The sequence below is a fragment of the Pieris brassicae genome, chromosome 5 (assembly GCF_905147105.1).
Source record: "Pieris brassicae chromosome 5, ilPieBrab1.1, whole genome shotgun sequence".
NCBI classification, from domain to species: Eukaryota; Metazoa; Arthropoda; class Insecta; order Lepidoptera; family Pieridae; genus Pieris; species Pieris brassicae.
This window is the reverse complement of record NC_059669.1, coordinates 3,039,535-3,057,845: the sequence shown is the minus strand read 5'-3', so window position 1 is coordinate 3,057,845 and position 18,311 is coordinate 3,039,535. Positions and strand designations below refer to the sequence as shown.

General features: G+C 33.2%; 1 protein-coding gene across 2 annotated transcripts in view; it reads right to left on the bottom strand.

Moving 5' to 3' along the window:
* Positions 1-1,346: 1,346 nt before the first annotated feature.
* Positions 1,347-18,311, bottom strand: part of LOC123709468 — a 104,463-nt gene continuing 87,498 nt past the window's right edge. For both annotated transcript variants that reach the window (XM_045660855.1, XM_045660856.1), the window contains 8 exons: positions 9,871-11,707; positions 7,754-9,799; positions 7,362-7,639; positions 6,770-6,976; positions 6,214-6,503; positions 4,993-5,104; positions 3,699-3,962; positions 1,347-2,501 (listed from right to left, as the gene is read on the bottom strand). In XM_045660855.1, coding sequence (XP_045516811.1) covers positions 2,370-2,501; positions 3,699-3,962; positions 4,993-5,104; positions 6,214-6,503; positions 6,770-6,976; positions 7,362-7,639; positions 7,754-9,799; positions 9,871-11,707 — 5,166 coding nt within the window. In that variant the 3' untranslated portion in view covers positions 1,347-2,369. The remainder of the gene's footprint in view (positions 2,502-3,698; positions 3,963-4,992; positions 5,105-6,213; positions 6,504-6,769; positions 6,977-7,361; positions 7,640-7,753; positions 9,800-9,870; positions 11,708-18,311) is intronic.

Genomic DNA, 18,311 nt, shown 5'->3' with positions numbered 1-18,311 from the left:
TTTAAGGGGCAGGCAGAAACCACAGAGCTCCACTAGGTACGGTCCTGCCATTCCACTTTCATGACATACACCATGAATGCTCGTCGGTTATGGATACTTTTCACTAGTCCCTTCACTTTACAAAAATATAGCTGTGGATAAACCATTGTTTTATATAAGACAGGAAACGGGCCTGATGTTAAGTGATACCGCCGCATGGACACTCTCAATGTTAGAGTGCGAGTGCCTTTTTAACAATTAGTACGCCCTTTCCTTGAATGACCCTTTCCAATTCGTTCGGATGCCATTAGATTATAAGACTCATGGCCATATTGATTTTATGCACATTTAATCAGCAATTGTAAAGCTGAACGGATATTCTTGTCTAATACGAAATCATAATAGCATTTACCTCATTTGACTCCAAGGTTCTCCTCTTTGACACCTATTCACGTACTCGTACATCCACGCATACTTAAGGTCTTACACGACTTTTGTTTGATTAGATGTAACATTGAAATTACTTTTCCTTCAAAAAATTGTTTTAAACATGCACCAAGTACCACGTGAATAATTGTAATCTAGTGTATGTTAGATCAATTAAGTCACAACCATTTTTCTGTCATGAACAAAGTTATATTATTTTAGACGTCGGATCATCTCAGTGTTGCCAAAAATGAATACATATTTTTGAATTATATCACATCCACGTAATGCAGACAACAAACAAATGATCGTCGAGACAATATAAATGTCTACCTGCAACTAGAAAACGCAAGATTTTTCTCAATGTGTTTACTTGAGAGAAGTTAATGCAGCATACTTGAATTTTAAATTGAAACTGTAGTCACTTCATTGAATATTCTTAGGAGCTCTAGTATTTTTAAGAACGCTTTTAACGTTTGATATTCATCCTGGAATTAATTTGATTTTAAAACTAGGGATGGGCCATCGAGCTGTGTAGTGTTGTATTATCTGTTACACAGTTTTATAACATATTTATACACCGAGAGGTACGCAGGCTTTTATGAGTTCTGGCTTCAGATTTCTACGTCATTTTCAGAAAATATTTTGGTATACGTTTTACCTTTAAGACATGCCACGTTTCGTACCTCCACTGTTGGTAAAATCTTATGGTACACAGCCAGTAATCGAACGCAAGACCTCAAATTAAGAATCGCACACGGTCAAAACAAATTCGGCATTCAATATTATCACGGTTTTGTTTTTATTAAATATATATATTAATAAGCTAATAAAAATATATTTCAAAGCTAAAAAGTTGTATGACTAAACATGTTTCATAAATGTTAGGTTGTGTAATAACATAAGATTTCTTATTAATTTATTTATTTCCATTTTTCCTCAACTAAATATAAACAATAATATAAAAGGCGACAGCTGATTTCTACTATAACTTACATAAGATACATACAATAAATACAAATGATTGAATTTAAATGATAATTTTAAATTACACCTTAAGACTAGTCAGGAAGCTATTTCAATCATTACAAGTTACAAAATAACAGTTATTTATAACAGCTATTTTTATTCAAATAAGTTTTGCAAAGAAGCTTTTTTTCATTAACGTCGGGATATCACAGCTATCATTTTAATATTTAAATTTTATAGTTATCATAACATTATCTTTTGAATTACACAAACATTTTAAATATCTTTAACTCTATTCAACGTTGAAAGAGAAGGTATTACGTTTATGTACAACAGAAGCTATTCAATACTAAATTTTGGTTTTATTTTACGCTAAAATAGTGGCAAAAATTACCTTAAAATATAGGAATTAACTTATGAAACATAAATAAACGTATTGAAGAATACAACAATTTATGTAGTTTCAGAGTTCTCGCCTTTTGAAAAAGGGAACTGAAAGATTTCTACTTTGCACTCGATAAATGCATCCAATGAATGAAACTTTGTTTGGTACAAATGCTGTATTCTTGTGAATGAAGATTAAACTTTACTAAAACTTATTCGATCTGAACTGATCTCCAAGTAGTCGCTCGCATCGAAATAATAATGCGATTAAAAATCCCATTTATGATTTCGTTTCAAATATATTGGAATTTATTGTGGGCTAGAAAATAAAGTTTTGTTAAGTTCAATCGCCATTCAAAACTATTATGATCTTAGATAATATATTGTGTTCAAATAACAACTTAAGACCAGTTTCGCTGCTCAAACTGATAGTTTAAGCTTTCGTAACTGAAATAAATCCCATTTTCATCGGATAATTGTAAGTTATTATGAACTAGGCAGAGATTTTATTATGAACAATTTTATTCTTTTTTGCCTTAACATATTGTATTAATAACATTTTGGCAAAGTGCAATTATCAAACACATAAATATTCCCGATGAAATTTACTTTTAATTTCTAGTCAACATAGGGTTAATCATAATATTGGCAAGGGCGTTGCGACGTTTTCTCCATGCGCCTGCGCCTTGTGCGTGATACTGCAACTGCCTGTACCAAGTGCGAGTGCGTGTACTTTCATCCGCCTGAAATAAATAAAGATTAAATTAAATTTTTAAACATACGTCATCATCAGGACATCATCCTGTTTTTGCTCCACAAGGAAATATGTACGGTCCGCAAAAGGTATACACACTACATATTTGTACTCATTCGAAAATGCGTTGCCGACCTTTTAGGAATTGGTAGGCTCTTTTCATAACCCAAAGTCGAATTGGTATCGAAGTACTTCAGTTCTTGATTACACATAGTGATGGTTCATGGTAAACACTGCCTTCAACCCTCAGTTGTGAAACGACTGACGTCGAGGTGATACTGGTGGTTCATCTATCCCGTGTTTACCTAAGTTTTATTCAATAACGTTATATTTAAGGATTTGGTTATTTCGTTGCATTAGGTGTTATATTAAGTATTTAAAAAACCTGTATTGTAGAATGAGCTATCTTCATAGACGTGCCTAAGAGTTGAAAAATTGCAATTCTAAATCAAAGGTAACTTATATTGAAATTTGCATCATGGAAAGTTTTTGCATGGCCTTAGTTTTTTTGTACAAATCGTAAATAAAAAAAGAACTACATTTACCCTTACTGGATCAGTACAAAAATATTTTATTTGTATGACAGGACAACATAAGTATACATTTAACATTACTTCACCAGGTTTAGTTGTAAAATTACTTGGGAATGCTCATCAATTCATATATTCATGCTAAAACAAACATCAATCGTAGAGATTTTACCAAACAAAAAATTCACTACAAATCCAACTATATTCGATAACAAAAATTCCAGTACTAAACAAACGCATTCTCCCGTAAATAGAGTGCAATGGTTCGTACCAAATGTATAGCGAGTGAGTTTGCTTTTCTACGCTGAGGTAACTTGCATTCGAATCGACTTATGGCATTCGATTTATAGGTATACCGGATATAGGCTTTCAGCTTGACATATCAGCTTGAAGTCGTTTAGATCATGCTTGTGGTTTCCATTTTCGAGAAATTGTACCGGTATTTTGCGATCCTTAAGCTTTCAAACCAACAAAGTTGTAAGAAACGTTAATGTTTTATTACTTTCCTAAGGTCACTTACAAACAAAAAATAACTAATAATAATTTAAGAACATTAACATTTGAACTTCATATGTTCACGAAGAAGGTCTTCAATTATTCATTCAAAATATTACATCCTTCTGAGTATAAACTCCCCTCCCTTCTAATAGACTTACCTTAAAAATATAAGAATCCTTAGTAGTTATCTCGTGAACTTCGAAGAAGTGTTCAGGCTCGTGATCAGCAGCCACCACACAGCGGTCGAGAAAGAGTGGCTCCCGCTGCAAAGTGTATCTTCCAGCCTTTTCCCTAACGAGGAGTAGGGCAGCTTCTCTAACGCCGCTTCTGGCGAATAAAGCTTCGCCTTCTTTCTCGCGAGCCTCCCGATCCCTTGCTTCTCTTGTCTCACGTATTTCGTTCGTTTTGTGCGAGTTCGTTGGCTGAAAGATATATAACAATATATTATTGTTGGGATAGAGGTTGTCTTCTTAATGTAAAGGTAATCATGTAATAACTATTAACTTAAAAGCAACTTCATGTGTCTAAGCACATTATAACTGCCCCACCTTTTCCTTTTCCCTTTCCGTCTCATAAAATAGGAGTAACTTTTAAATAAAAATTGTAAGTCTTGTCGGCTTTTAGGTTAAGATACGCTCTTTCGTGTAAACAAAATACGCATGTTTTCGTTAAATATATATTTTCATATATCTTACTTCGACTTGTATCGAAACTATTTATATAGCAATCAAAGTAACAGCTTAAAGTGAGTTCATTAGGAGTTTGTTGATGAGCAACTTAATGAGTTGTATCTGATATTGTAACGTGATACATCTCTTGTGTAACCTCCTGGCGCGTATAATAAAGGAGTTTATGGAAGAACATGGAAATATTTGTATTTCTATTATATATAAAATATCGTTTTCAATATGTTAGTATTATTGTGTTTAAATTTCATGTTAAATTTGCAAGAATAGAAATATATTCATAAAAAAACGACTAGATATTGTAAGCAAAACGTCTTTCATGTCTCCCTTATTGTATTATATTACATGAGGTTTTGTTCACGTGTTATAATAGTCTTAATTTAATTAAAATACTTGCTATTGGACTTTGTTAAGCCCTGTTTTAGTAAGCTTACGTAACTTTATAACACGATATTGAAAAAAAACAAAAGTATTTTACCAATATTACACTGATTCATTCAGTAATTAAAATCACATCATGGGCCTTCTGTAAGTGGCAATACACCCTCTAGCTCTTATTTTTCGTTATTATTTTAATTACTTTTCTTTTCGTAATTATTTGCCTTTATACCTGAGACACTTGTTAGGCATGCCGATTTTCTCATGTCGTTTTTCATCCTCAAGTATAATTGGACGGACCAAAAAAGGACGAGCTGTGATTTTTGCAACCAGAGAACTACAAGCCCTTCACTTACATAAAAACACCTTAAATTATGTATAGTCTCACCTTTCCATTAGTTACCAAAAGAGCATTTATCGGCATCAATTTGATAGTGCGTCCTTTACGCCAGTTGTTGTCGTTCGGTTGAGTGAATAGCAGCTTGCCCTCCATAGCGAATCTGTACATTGAAATACATCAATTCCCGCTGTGCAAACGTCTAGAAACAGGCGAGTGATGTGTAGTGCTATTACTACACAAAGACGTTATACAATCTATATTGTCATACGATAAGCTACTTCGATAATATTATCTATTGGTAGGTTTGTATGCAGTTTATTACACATTTTTTTAAATAAAGCTTAGCATAGTATTGTCTATTGTTAACATAGCTTTTAAACATTTAGAAAAACACTTTTTGAACGGTTTGAAGCTATGTATTATTATTATTCAGTACCACACACGCTGAAAAGCACGCGAAACGTCGGAAAATTTAAAATTATGTAAATAATAATAATTTATTAAAAACTTACAATTATTGTAAGTTTTTAATTATAATACATAGCTTCAATCCGTTCAAAAAGTGTTTTTCTTAAAACTAACCATTTTAAATTATAAATAAGTATTGAAAACGTGATTGTATATATATGGGATATATATATATAATATATCAGAGGAATGGCATATGAACTATAAAGTGCATATGTTTTTAAACAATGTTATTGGTATTTGGTGTATTAAAGGTTTTGGATTGATTTTACCTTATTACATTATAGGCCCTGTGACATAGTTGACATTGCTCCGATAGTAGAAATAAAATCTTTCAAAAGAGCCCTCAAGTTGAAAAAATACATTAACGCACAAATAAAACACAATAGAATACTTTGAGGGTGATAATTCGGATTTTCAGTGTGGTATGCGATAAAACTCGTATCTTAAACTTGGTCGTATCAGAGCAATGGTTCTTGTAATAGAGCAATTTGTTACTCCATCCATTTTAGTATATCTCTTACAATTTTCCAAACATAATCTTATATTTTATAAACAATTTTTTTACGCTAAGCTATGTTGTCTATTGATATTTATTAATTTGACTAAGCGCTATTAAAATAGTGATGTTCTTAAAAGTAATAAAAAGCTTCATTTTATAAAAAGCTGATCTTGTTTCTAAGAAAAAAGGGCTACAGAAATAACTCATCGTAAGTAATGGCGTTTTATCCCGAAGGCTTAGGAGGATTACCCCCACAAAAATTACCACCGATCGCAATAAGAAATAAATGTGAAACTAACCTGGCATCATCATGATTCCAGTCAAGGACGTCAACTGCCATCTTCCTCAGTCGTATGTCAGCTACGTGTAGGTCATGTGCTGTTCTTCGAGCGGCCGCCAGCCTTCTCCAGAGGGGAACGTCTCTTGCAGCAGCCGCGGCTGCTGCCGCCGCTGCGTTGATTTCTTCAAGTCTAGACTCAACGCAGCGCTGCGCATTCTTGACGTCATCTCTTTCACAGGCACAAGAGGCAGTTGCACGATATAAACGAGAGAGAAGGAGCGGATATTTTGTCACGCGCTGAACGGGTACCTATTAATAACAGGGTTAGAATGCTTTACTTAATTGTTATAGATGAGTCAAAAGTTTAATTCGGCTTAGATGTATGCTGATGCATACAAATATTATAAAAAGGGAATATGTATGTGTAACGAATTAACTTAAAACCTACCTAAAACAAAAAGGCAAATTATAAGAATATTTTTTTAAAATCCAACCGTCCGCAGGACGATATAATTAAGCATCATTTGTATTTTTTTATTAAAGATACTTAGACTATTTAACATTTAAATACAAACCATGAGGAAAGAATTAAGATTCATGCGCCTCAACACCGTATTTTCCATTTGTGAAACGCGTAAGAATATCCTCAGAAGTTCTTTCTCCTTCTCAAGACCAGCCAAAAGTAAGGCGGCACCGGCTTGCTTCACACAATATGATTGGAATGCTGTCAAAATTCCGGAACATTCTAGGAGAATTTTTCCAACATTCACGGTCAGTAAATCCTATAAATAACCAATAAAATAAGTACCAGATAATATACGTCGAATTTTAATCTCTAATAATATAAGGCAAATGGTTTCACACAAAAAATTATACCGTGCAAAACCACTGTTATAAGACTCATCTTGTTACTTTTACGTAAAAGAAGAATTTAATTATAGCTTTAGAAAGGCGTTATCCTCTATAGTTATCAATAGGCACTTTTGATTCGTTTAACCGAAAGGTTCCGAGTCAGAATCCCCAAACCACCAAAATCTATTTGATTTTTAAGAACATGTAATTTGTAAGTGGGACTGAAAAATATACCTATTAAACTCAAGTGATTTTTATATATGTACATAGGCTATGTAAATATGAACACTATTATAATATATATTCGTTGCGTACCTCATCTCCTTGTTCCACGGCAATTTCCAGACCATCCCTTAATTTTTCCGACAAAACCTGATTGTTATCAATAAGTTCCTCTACGTTTAAGAAAATAGCGCTTAATTGTTCTTGGGTAAGTAAGCCTGCCACTAGCATAGGTTTGTAGAACTCCTCTAGAATTATTTGAAGATCTCGTCCGTATTTTTCCTCAGTTTCAACTATTTCTGTTATAATTTCTTTTCTCTCTGCTCTCTTCTTGGCACATTTACGGCATACCAGGGGTGCGTATATTGAACCTGTGAATAAATATATCCAGTATACATTAAATAATAAAAGTAACTTTTATCACACAAAGCCATAGAAATGCTATTTAATATTTATTCAATATATATATTTAAGTTAATTGTTACCTTGCTCTGTAACTTGTGTTTCAACTGCAGTATCACAGTCTTCACATAAGTGTATTGGAGTATCTTTATCACTTATTGAATTCCTGGGAGAAATTTTTCCTTGAAGTCTGCTCCTTGATGATTTACTTGTCTCTGAGCCTACGCCTGAATCATTTCTTTCAATTTCTGTCGATGACTTTTTACAAAGTAAAGCTTTTTCTGCATTATCGTTCGTAATAATTAATGAATTATCTTCACTTGAATCAGATGCATTCGATACTTGACTGGTATTCCTTTCAACTCCATTTGGTTTGGTATCAGTTTTTCTATTACTATCTCTTTTCTCTGATAACGATTGATGTTCTGACGTATTACCATAATTTGTTATATATGTCTCTTCATCATCAATACCTCTTTCTTTAGCATCAACCAAATATGATAAGATATCATATTTTGATGCCCCTTCAAATATTGAACGGGAACCGCTCCTTTTTTCCTCATCAGTAATTATAAGTGAATTTGGCGGTGGATTTACTGGTAGGGGAGGTGGCATATCTCCTATTTCTTCGTATATTGGATCACTATTCAGGCGGATCGATTCGTAATGGTGATCATCATCAGTGTTATTAGCTGTCTCAATATCACAAATCGCTGCGTCTACCAACATTTGATAAAATTTGGATCTTGTTGAATTTGTATCATCTTCTGTTGATAGTTCACTTGCAGATGCATTATAACAATCCGACATTGGTTCCAAGTCTGAAAAAACTCCAGCTACCCCGCTTTCATACTCCATACTTTCATAGGGAGCTGAGCAGATATTATTTTCATTTTGAAAATACACAGTATTCCCTATATTGTTGGCAACATTTTCATTTTTACATTCTCCGTCAGATATAATACAAGATTTATTCATTTCTTCTTTCATACTTATTAGAGAACTTTCAATTAACTTTTCGATTGTAACGTTGCCATTATTAACTCCTTCTTGATGTTTTGTTTCTTGTAATTTTATTAATGAATTTTCTATCAACTTCTTGACTAAATCAGAGTCTAAGCCATCTGCCAGATGTGCAAAAAAAGGATCGTCAAATAATTTAGCAACCAGATTTCCACCTTCTGAAGCTTTTTTATCACAATCTGATGTGCTTAAACTATTATCTTTTTTCCCACAGACGTGTGGAATAAGATTGCGTTTCACAGCTTCTACTGGATCACTAAGTATTGAAGAAATACTAGAATTGACACTTGGTGAATTACTTTCATTAAAGTATTCTTCATAAGTATTATTGAATTCATCATTTTTATTCTCCCCAGGAAACACAGCTCCAATATAAACTTGACTCTTAGACTTACCATCATTTTGCGGAGAACCAACGCTTATAGTAACGGTTGTTCCTGTCTGATATGTATTACAAGAAGTACTGGACCCATCATTTACTACAACTGAAGATAAATAAATTGGGGTATCGTTACTGACATTCATTGTGGAATAACATTCATTCCCATTTATCTGTATTGACGTCTTTCTAGGCTCGTTATCTATAAATTTCAGGATTCTAGTAGATTCCTTTGAAATTTCTTGTGTTTCTTCCGTCTCGAACTGTTTAACTTTTAAAACAGTCTTTTGTTCATTATCATTTGAATCTGACCACTCATCACTCGTAGAACTTATAGAATCATTACGAACAAAACGGGTTTTAACATAATTTTGTCTTTTAGATCGCGATTTTAATCTCGGTGGGGGCTCTGGTAACTCAGTTATTCCATTACGTAAATTTTTTAAAACTTTACGTGTTATTTCACTACTATCACTTAGATTTTCAATATCATTATCATCCTTAGATGTTAGTGTAGCTGTAAAGTTACTAACAGTATCTGCATTCTGTTGTAAATTAACATCATTTTCAGTAAGTGATTCCAAAAATACTTGGCTTGTATGACAGTGTTTAGATTTAGATCTTAAAGCCATAGTGTCTAAAAATTTTGGTGGAGTTATATTTATAGTTGATGTTAATCTCTCTGATTCAGAACGTCGCAGTGTTGGAACTTTTGGCACGTCGTTATCTGAAAATTTAAAGCAAAATAATTAATTAAAGAAAATATTAAATAAAAATTTGCAAATTTTTCATTATTACCTTCACTTTCAATGTTTTGCTGTACTGAATTTATTTTTTCTTCAGCAGATTGCATAAGCGCCGTCTTTATTTCACAAGTAGACATTGTAGAAATATCAAGTGACGATTCTTGCTTTTCTGTATTGTTCACTGCTGAAGATTGTTCCACATTTAGTTCAACCAATGGTTGGTGTTTTGTTTGTTGTAAACTCCTACTAACTATATCACCTTCTGCTATGCTATCGTCACTGCTTTCTACTTTAATATTTTCAGGCATTTCTTTTATTATATCATCGTGAAGATTAAGTTCAGCAGTAAAAATTACTTTAGTTTCATTACTATCCACTTGAAATTGAACCCTTTTTCTTTGTAAAACATTTTGCGAAGCAGATTTGTTTTTACTATCCTTAGGTTTAGGAAGATAAAAATGCGAATGATTCATGCTTTTTCGATCAAATGAATTATCCGTTACTTCAACTTTCGTGGTTGAATCTGTTGAATTTATTTTAGGCTTTTTGAGAATAGATTTTATGGCATCTGGTTTGTGATTTTTATTTTTTACGTTACGTAAATGTTCCATTGAGGCCTTCTTGTAGTTTCTTTCTGGTATTCTTTGATTGTCACTTTCGCTATCATCGTCAATTTTTGTATTTCTGAGTTTTCTAGGAGGTCGTTTCGGTGAAACACTTTTCTGTTTTGTACGATTTGAGGTGGTATTAATTGTTCTCTTAATACTAGCTTTACTTAGTGTGCCTAATTTACTGCTTTCATTTTTAATACTTGGTAAACTTAAAGCTGAAGACATATCTGTTGATTTAAAGTCATAATTTTTGAGATCAAAGTTAACAGGATCATAAACAGATAATTCATCAACGATGTTTGTTTTAGAGTCATTCGAAACTCTTATTCTTTGTCCACTAATATTTTTTACATTTTTATCTGATGAAACTTTATTTAATCGATGGCTACCGTTTTTATTTGAGTCTTGAAATGGTCCATTAAAATCATCGTCAAATTCAACTTCCGAGTTCGATTTTGATATTTTCATTAAATCGTATGGATTTATATCACACGACAAAATAGATTTCTTTGTATCTGGCACATTAATGTCTTCATCAATCCAGACCTCATTTACGCGACTAACAGACTTACTTCTATTTTTAATCAAACCTTCGGGGCTTGGTTTTTTATTTTTCATTCGACATGGACTTATACTTTTTGCTCGAGATCGTGATGTTGAAAATTGACTTCCGATTCGTGTTTCATGTGGAGGTGCTAATCTGCTTCGACGCATTAAATCATATGGATCGGGATCACCATTAGATTTGAGGATGCTAGGTCTAGACTTGGTGCCCTGAACACGAACAGTGCCCGCTCTTAATAAACCAGCATCACGATTCACTTGTGGTCCTCTCACCGTTCCACCAACAAGCAACCGTGGGCTGTCAGTTATTGTTAAAGGTAAACGAGATCCTTTACATTTCTTACAAATACTGACTTTGGTTGAGCTGGTTTTCTTCGTACCATTAAGGTATTCAGGACAGGAACATAGTATGACTGCGTAGTTATGTGGTGTTGGCTTCTGAGGAGTACTGATTAAGACAGGTCCTGGACTTTCAGAATAAGATGTAAATACACTCGGCCGTAGAGGCGGAGTCTGGGTCCTAACAGACCCGTACAACCAGGTTTCCGCATACTTCATTGATTTCGATAAAGCTGAACCCCCTGGTCCACTAATAGTTCCATATAAATATGGACTATCTGGTGATTTCTCTGAAGATTTGCTACTCCCTGATGTATTTAGTTTCAACTTTGAAGACCATTTCTTCGGACGCGTGGTTTCTGCCGTGTCGTAAACCTGGAAATTAAAAATATATTATGTATTTTTAATAAATAAGATATTCAAGCCAGCTTTTAGTGCAATGTTTAGAGTTAAAACCCCAGTAAAACCGCATAATCTAGAGAAAATAACCTTCGTTTGCTCTCATTAACTTAACGTTTCATTTGTTATTCAAACAAGGATATACCAATTAAAACGTGAAACTGAATCGTGGCATTTTCAAAACAAACCTTCATTGACGACGATTATCAAAGCTTCCTAATTTACAAAGCGTTTCCATTGTTCTGTACTTGTTAACAAGGTACTCTCATGTCAGGCTTTAAGCTAGTTATTTTTAAAAAACTTTGGCCATACATATTTATCCGACTTACGTTTTCATAAATTACCATACAGAACAGGATGAAATCAAAACTTCGGCACATACATTAATGGTTAAACATTATTTGCAAACATTCATCTTAAACTTGAGAATTTTCAAATTCTGAATAAACTTAGCCAACTATTCAGAGAGTGGCCTAATGAAAGTGACCGTGGCGTATTGTCCTCCGGGATCTGCTTGGACAAAGCACGTGCCGGACAATCCGGACTCGTGATTGGAATCGAACAATCCCTGCTGGGATTTAAGTCGGATCTGAATCGAAACCTCTGGATTGCAATACGGAAGTTTCGTTTTGAAATGAGAACTGTGACTGAACAATAAGCTGCTTGTGACACGTAAAAAGGTGTATAGCTTCGAAATTCGAATGTGTAACATGACAGGTATTATTGTAAACTTTGCTGAATAACGTTTTTGTTCAAATTTAATAGAAGCATGCAAGCAGATGCTTAACCATACACTAAGATTGTATGCCTTTTGATATCAAAAATGTTCGTTTCTTAAACTAAAAAATATTCAGTTAACTATCTCCGCAGATTTCAGTGACACTGCAAGTAACAAAAAAAAATATGATTACTCCATTTACACAAGATTTTTTTTACATCAGAGAGAAGATGTGCCAAATGTGAGAAAATAATAAATTTATAATTTCATACATGTGCTAAAGTTTTGTTTGCTACTAACTAACTATACCTATGGTCGGGTAAAAATAGTTCTTATATATAAATCAAGCTTTTGATTACTTTAATTATTATTATTATTGTAAATGCTGGCGCAAAAAATAAAATAGTGTTACCTTATAGTGAATTGAGGGACTAGAGCTTTACAAGCCTTAGAAAAACAAATATTTTGGTACTGTGTTCTTTAAAAAATACTATAGTAATAACTTATAAATTTGCGGACAGTGTAAATAACACTATGTGTTTTGTGTGTATAATTTTCGACTGTGCATTCAAGTGTAAATTATATAAATAAAAAAAATCAGTGGCACTATAACCATTCTAGATCTGGGCTTCAGATTTCTGTATCTGTTTCATGATCATTTGTCAATCTATTACGCAAGTAGGTCATCAGCCTCCTGTGTGACACATCCGTCGACTTTTTGGGTTTAAATCAATCCAAGTCCCTACGATGTTTTCCTTCACCTTTCGATCGAATGTTAAATGCGCACATTAAAATAAAGAAATTTCATTGCACAGCCGGGGATCAAAACTACGACCTCAGGGATATGATTCGCACGCTTAAACCACTAGGCCAATACTGCTCTAAAAAATATTATTTCCTAATTTAATAAGCCCCTTTTGTAATCTGATTTAAACTATAAGCTCATCTTAAGTCGTTCAATTTTAACACTAAACTTTAACCACTAGGTACCTAGTAAGGCATCAAGAAGTAAATAGAGCCTGACCCTAGTTAACGTGAACAACGGCAAGGCTTTTAGTATTGCAGATATTCTGCGGTTTTCAATTAACTACAACAATGGATTTAACCGGATAATACAGAACTCAGTATCTTGCTGGTAATCAAAGTCAGTTATTAGAACTCAGTTCACTCAAACACTAAGCTAGAAACGCGCCGTTATTTTAGAGTTGAAAGCTTATAAACATTTTCAGTGAAAGAAGCGCGAAGGCGAAACTAAAAAATCTATATTTTAATATTAATAAAGAATATTAAACAAAAAATATTTAATTGAATAATACAAAGTTCAAAATAATTTATTACGTTTATTTTTGTTATTGTAGTTGAATTAATTATTGTTAAGAAAAACACTTTTTGAACGGATTAATGCTATTATTAGTATATATAATAAATATATAATAATATATAACGTATTATTATTAAAACTTATAGTTATTTACTTAATTCTAAATTTAGAATGTGTGTTTTTCTCAAAAGTGTGTTGTGTAGTTGTGTTCAAAAGTGTTTGTCTTAATGTGTAAAAGCTATTTTAACAAAAGACAATAATTATTGTTAGTTAAATTGTTCTATCATCTTTAGGTAAAACATCAATTAAACATATAAATACTACATAGCACGGATTTAAATGCGGTCAGTTATCTGATACTGAAGTGTCATTACATCGACCTTACCTAGATGCTAAGAGACCGTCATTAGTATTGATTTACTGAGGTAACATAAGTCTGTAAGTAAGTAAGCATTTAATTCATGAACCGGCATCAATTTACGAATAATATTTTCTCATTTTTATAAATATGCTGGATAACATGTGATTAGGACGACAACGAGGATGTTGTCTTTTTATTGCTTTTGTATTGATTGTGTTCATTTTTTATTCATTTAGTATTAGTCATCAATTAGTATTTAATTAAACCGTTACCCGTGATTTTTTTATAAAACTCATAATAAACAAATTATGTTTATTAAGTAGATTTTACTCGGACCCGATGACTTGAACTAATAAGTTGTATCAACCTGTACTTTGCTAAAGAACAAAAACAAATAATCAGAATAAACATTATTGAGACGCTGTCAGAATTTCGTAGATTAGTGGTAATTAAATTAATTGTTTTGAAACTCAGCGTCACCGCGATTGAATAAATAAAATTAGATCGATACTCCCGTCTATTGAGACTACCCGGTCCGTCTCAATAGAGTGTAGTATCCCGGTAAAGCCGTAAAAACCCTGTAGAGTCTACACTCTAGAGCCAGGCTGCGTTAGTGGTTATTGGAATGAAGTTGTCAAGGACCTCAAGGAATAGGTGTTTTTGATGACACCCAAACAAACGAACAGCGCAAAATACTTAACGTGCACGTAATGGACGTATAGATGTGCATTACTGCGTTCAAACACCATACAAATCATTGATGCGTATTTTTATAATATAACACTTACACACAACACAGCCGAATTGGGTATTACTTAGTTAATTGTAATTAATATTTTTTTCCCTTCAAGTTTCGTAAATGTGTGAACCTTTTTGTAGACATTACGTATTCCATCTCTGACTACATATTTAGTATGATTTTTGTTATATATACTATGAATTAGCTGTACGAAATAAATAAATTTTATTTTAATATTTTCAATAGCAGTGAATATTCAAGATGTTGATTATACAATAAATAAAAAATTATATGTGAAGAACTTGAAGGCTTCAAGATGCAAGCGTAGGAAACTTCATCCCAAGAAAATATCGGTTTTTACTTCTAGAAACTCGATAAGTATGCCGTTCAAACTTTTCAAAAATGATGTTGTTGACAAAATATTTACTTGGGTTGTAATACAAAACTTTAGTTATAGGTATTATATTAATTTAGTATAAGAAATGCATTGGTAGTTTCTGAGATGACTTTGACTTATGATGGTGATGGATGTAAGATGGGGCAGAGGGTCAAAACAGTAAGTTTCTATCGCGTTCGGTCTTGAGCCTCGTATTACACCTCGCTCAGTCTTTCTGATTCTGCAAAAGTCGTACAGTTGTACGCTAGATTTGCTTGAAATAGCCACGTTTCCGCTTTTCGGGTTCCAATCAAGCCTCTAGGGAATCTCTTCGAGTGTATGGCCTATCTATTTCCACTTGCGTCGCATGATCTTCTGACTAATACATGAGATCATGGGCCAAATATATTTTAAATTCGTTTTAGAACTGAACTATATTTTTTACCTTTAGCAATCAATAGATGAAGATTAAGACCATAACCCAGCAACAACACAATAATTTTTCCTAACACAAACTTTACAAAACACAAAAAAGTCTAACGCAGATATGTAAAGCCATGATGAATAAACAGTCGTCGAGAGGATATTCGGTACAGGGTACAGTCACAAGCTATCAGTTGTTCATAATCATTTCTCTATTAGATTTATAATTATTTACATGGAATAACTGCCCAAATCTAAAAGGAAATCCAGGTCAAACATCTTTTTTGTCCTGGGCGCTACAGGCAGCCCCGTGTTTGCAGAGGTTGTTACAGCGCAGAGGAATAAGTCACCCACGTAGTCCTGGAATGCGAGGCTGTGGCTTAACAACGTACACAAATCCCCGGATCAGTAAGGTCGCTCCGTGAAGCCTGTTAAGTGCCCAGGAGACTCCTAGGCTGGCTTAGTTTGCCAGGACTTTACGCACGACAGACCAACTACGAGTCTAAGTGCGGAAACTGAGCCCATCTCACCATATCATAGGTTGATAATGTACGAGAAAATATTTGGCACGAGGATAAAATTCTGAAACACTTCGTAAAGCATATTACATATTTTCCTACATTACTTTCAATTGTCACACAATATTGTGTTACAGTAACATATTTATGAGAGTGTAACAAACGGGTTGCTACGGGATCTTCGCAGTTTGGATCAAATTCACACAGAGATTTCTTTTTAGATTTTCTCTTATCTCTTATTACCAAAACTAAATCCATTTGTAGATACTATGATGTTAATTGGAGGTAGTACTTTTATATTTTAATTTAAACCCGATATAATAAGCGGCTTATTTATTATTGCGAAATATACAAATAAGAAAATTTGTATATTTCGCAATAATAACGTATAATTAAACAAAGTTTTTCAACCTAATCATTTAATTAAAAGATTAGTTATAAGCTACCTACCAGGTAATCAGTATTGGTATAGGTAATTTAGGCACAATAATTTAAAAAAAAACAAAAAGACTTATTAAGAATAAAATATACAGGTTTTTCTCAACGACAATATTTCTTTATCTAGGAGGCGAATTATAATATGGTTTGCGTTTGGTAAATCTGTTAAAAGAAACGTGGTATATTCATTTAATGGAATCATACGTAGAACCAAAAGCTGCGGTTCACTGGAAAATTCTTTTTTCATCAACTAATGGTTTTCGCATCAAATTCGTTTTGAAATCGAATTTTTCTTTGAAAATTTTCCGTATTTCAATTTATAATATTGTATACGGATGTATAGCCGAATGCTTAAGTACTTGCTGTGTCTGTTATCTATGCTTAAACATCACAAATTATGTCATTTAAAAACAGCCTCCAAACTCAAGTGATTTCGTTTCAGACTAATTATATTATTTTCTGAAATATATTTAGAAAAGCTATTATGTCAAAAAACGAAAGTAATGAATTTACAGTTGAGTGAGCATTACCGCGAAGGCAAGAATTAAGGTAACATTGTTACCCTAACGTTTATTAATATAATTTACTTCGTACAATATTAATGTTAAATGGCATTACATAATAGGATCAGTGCTAAAGTGCGTTTGTTTATGATAAATATTTTGTATTTATTGGAGTATGAAATATTTAAATTAAAATAGCATTTAGATTTAAAGAGCTATTGGTCCCAATAATTTATTTTAACTTGAAATTAGAATACTGATCAAATTTTTAAAATATCACACATCGAGTTGTCAAACTCCTGTTACGATTAAAATAGGTTTTAAAATCAGTGATGTTTTCTCTCCGCTATGGCGGCAAATTTTTAGACTGATGCAAGACACATCTCACTCTCTCTTTGCTCAGTAGCTCATGTCTGAGAGTCGTGGTCAGCATGTTAACATAACAGTACACAAATGTGTGTGGAGACATAAATGCACTCTGTAGTCCATAACTCTCACACCTACGGACCTACCTACTACACGTGCTCATTCGTTTCACGATAAATAATATGGTATTTATATCTTTAGTTTGATTTTGATTTTATACTCTTCGAGACATTAACAGGAAACTAGTCTAGTCCATTAACGCAGTGGAGGATTAACAAAGAATCAGACAGAACAAGGAGAACGCCTAGTCAATATATGAACGTTTCTATCTGAACGCATTCGTATAACGGAGCACACTTCACTGAGTCCATGATTTTTATCGAGCTGTTTATTGAGGATACACGTTCAATAGAAAATTAATGTGGGGAAAATTTACAGGGATTTAAGTTTTAAAACGATTGCATTTTTAATGGTTAAGTGTAATTATAATGAGCAATATCGGTTTTTGATATCTCAAACGAATAAACTTTTACCGAGTACCACACTAAAGGAAGTACATTTTGACCAATTGTGTTTACCCTCTAACGGAAAGGGGTAAATAGGCTGATTCAGTTTTTATTAAGGTATATATTTTGGTTTGCTACGCGATTACAATTAGGCAACCATTCGTGGCCTCCGAAACGAAACTTTCATCCCTGCCCCGTGACACTTAATTATGTGATTTTAATGTCCTAGGAACTTAAAAAAATATTGGTGACCTCGACCATATTTTCTTTTCTTGTTCCGAATATGATCGCACCTCCTTTTTGTATTCCGT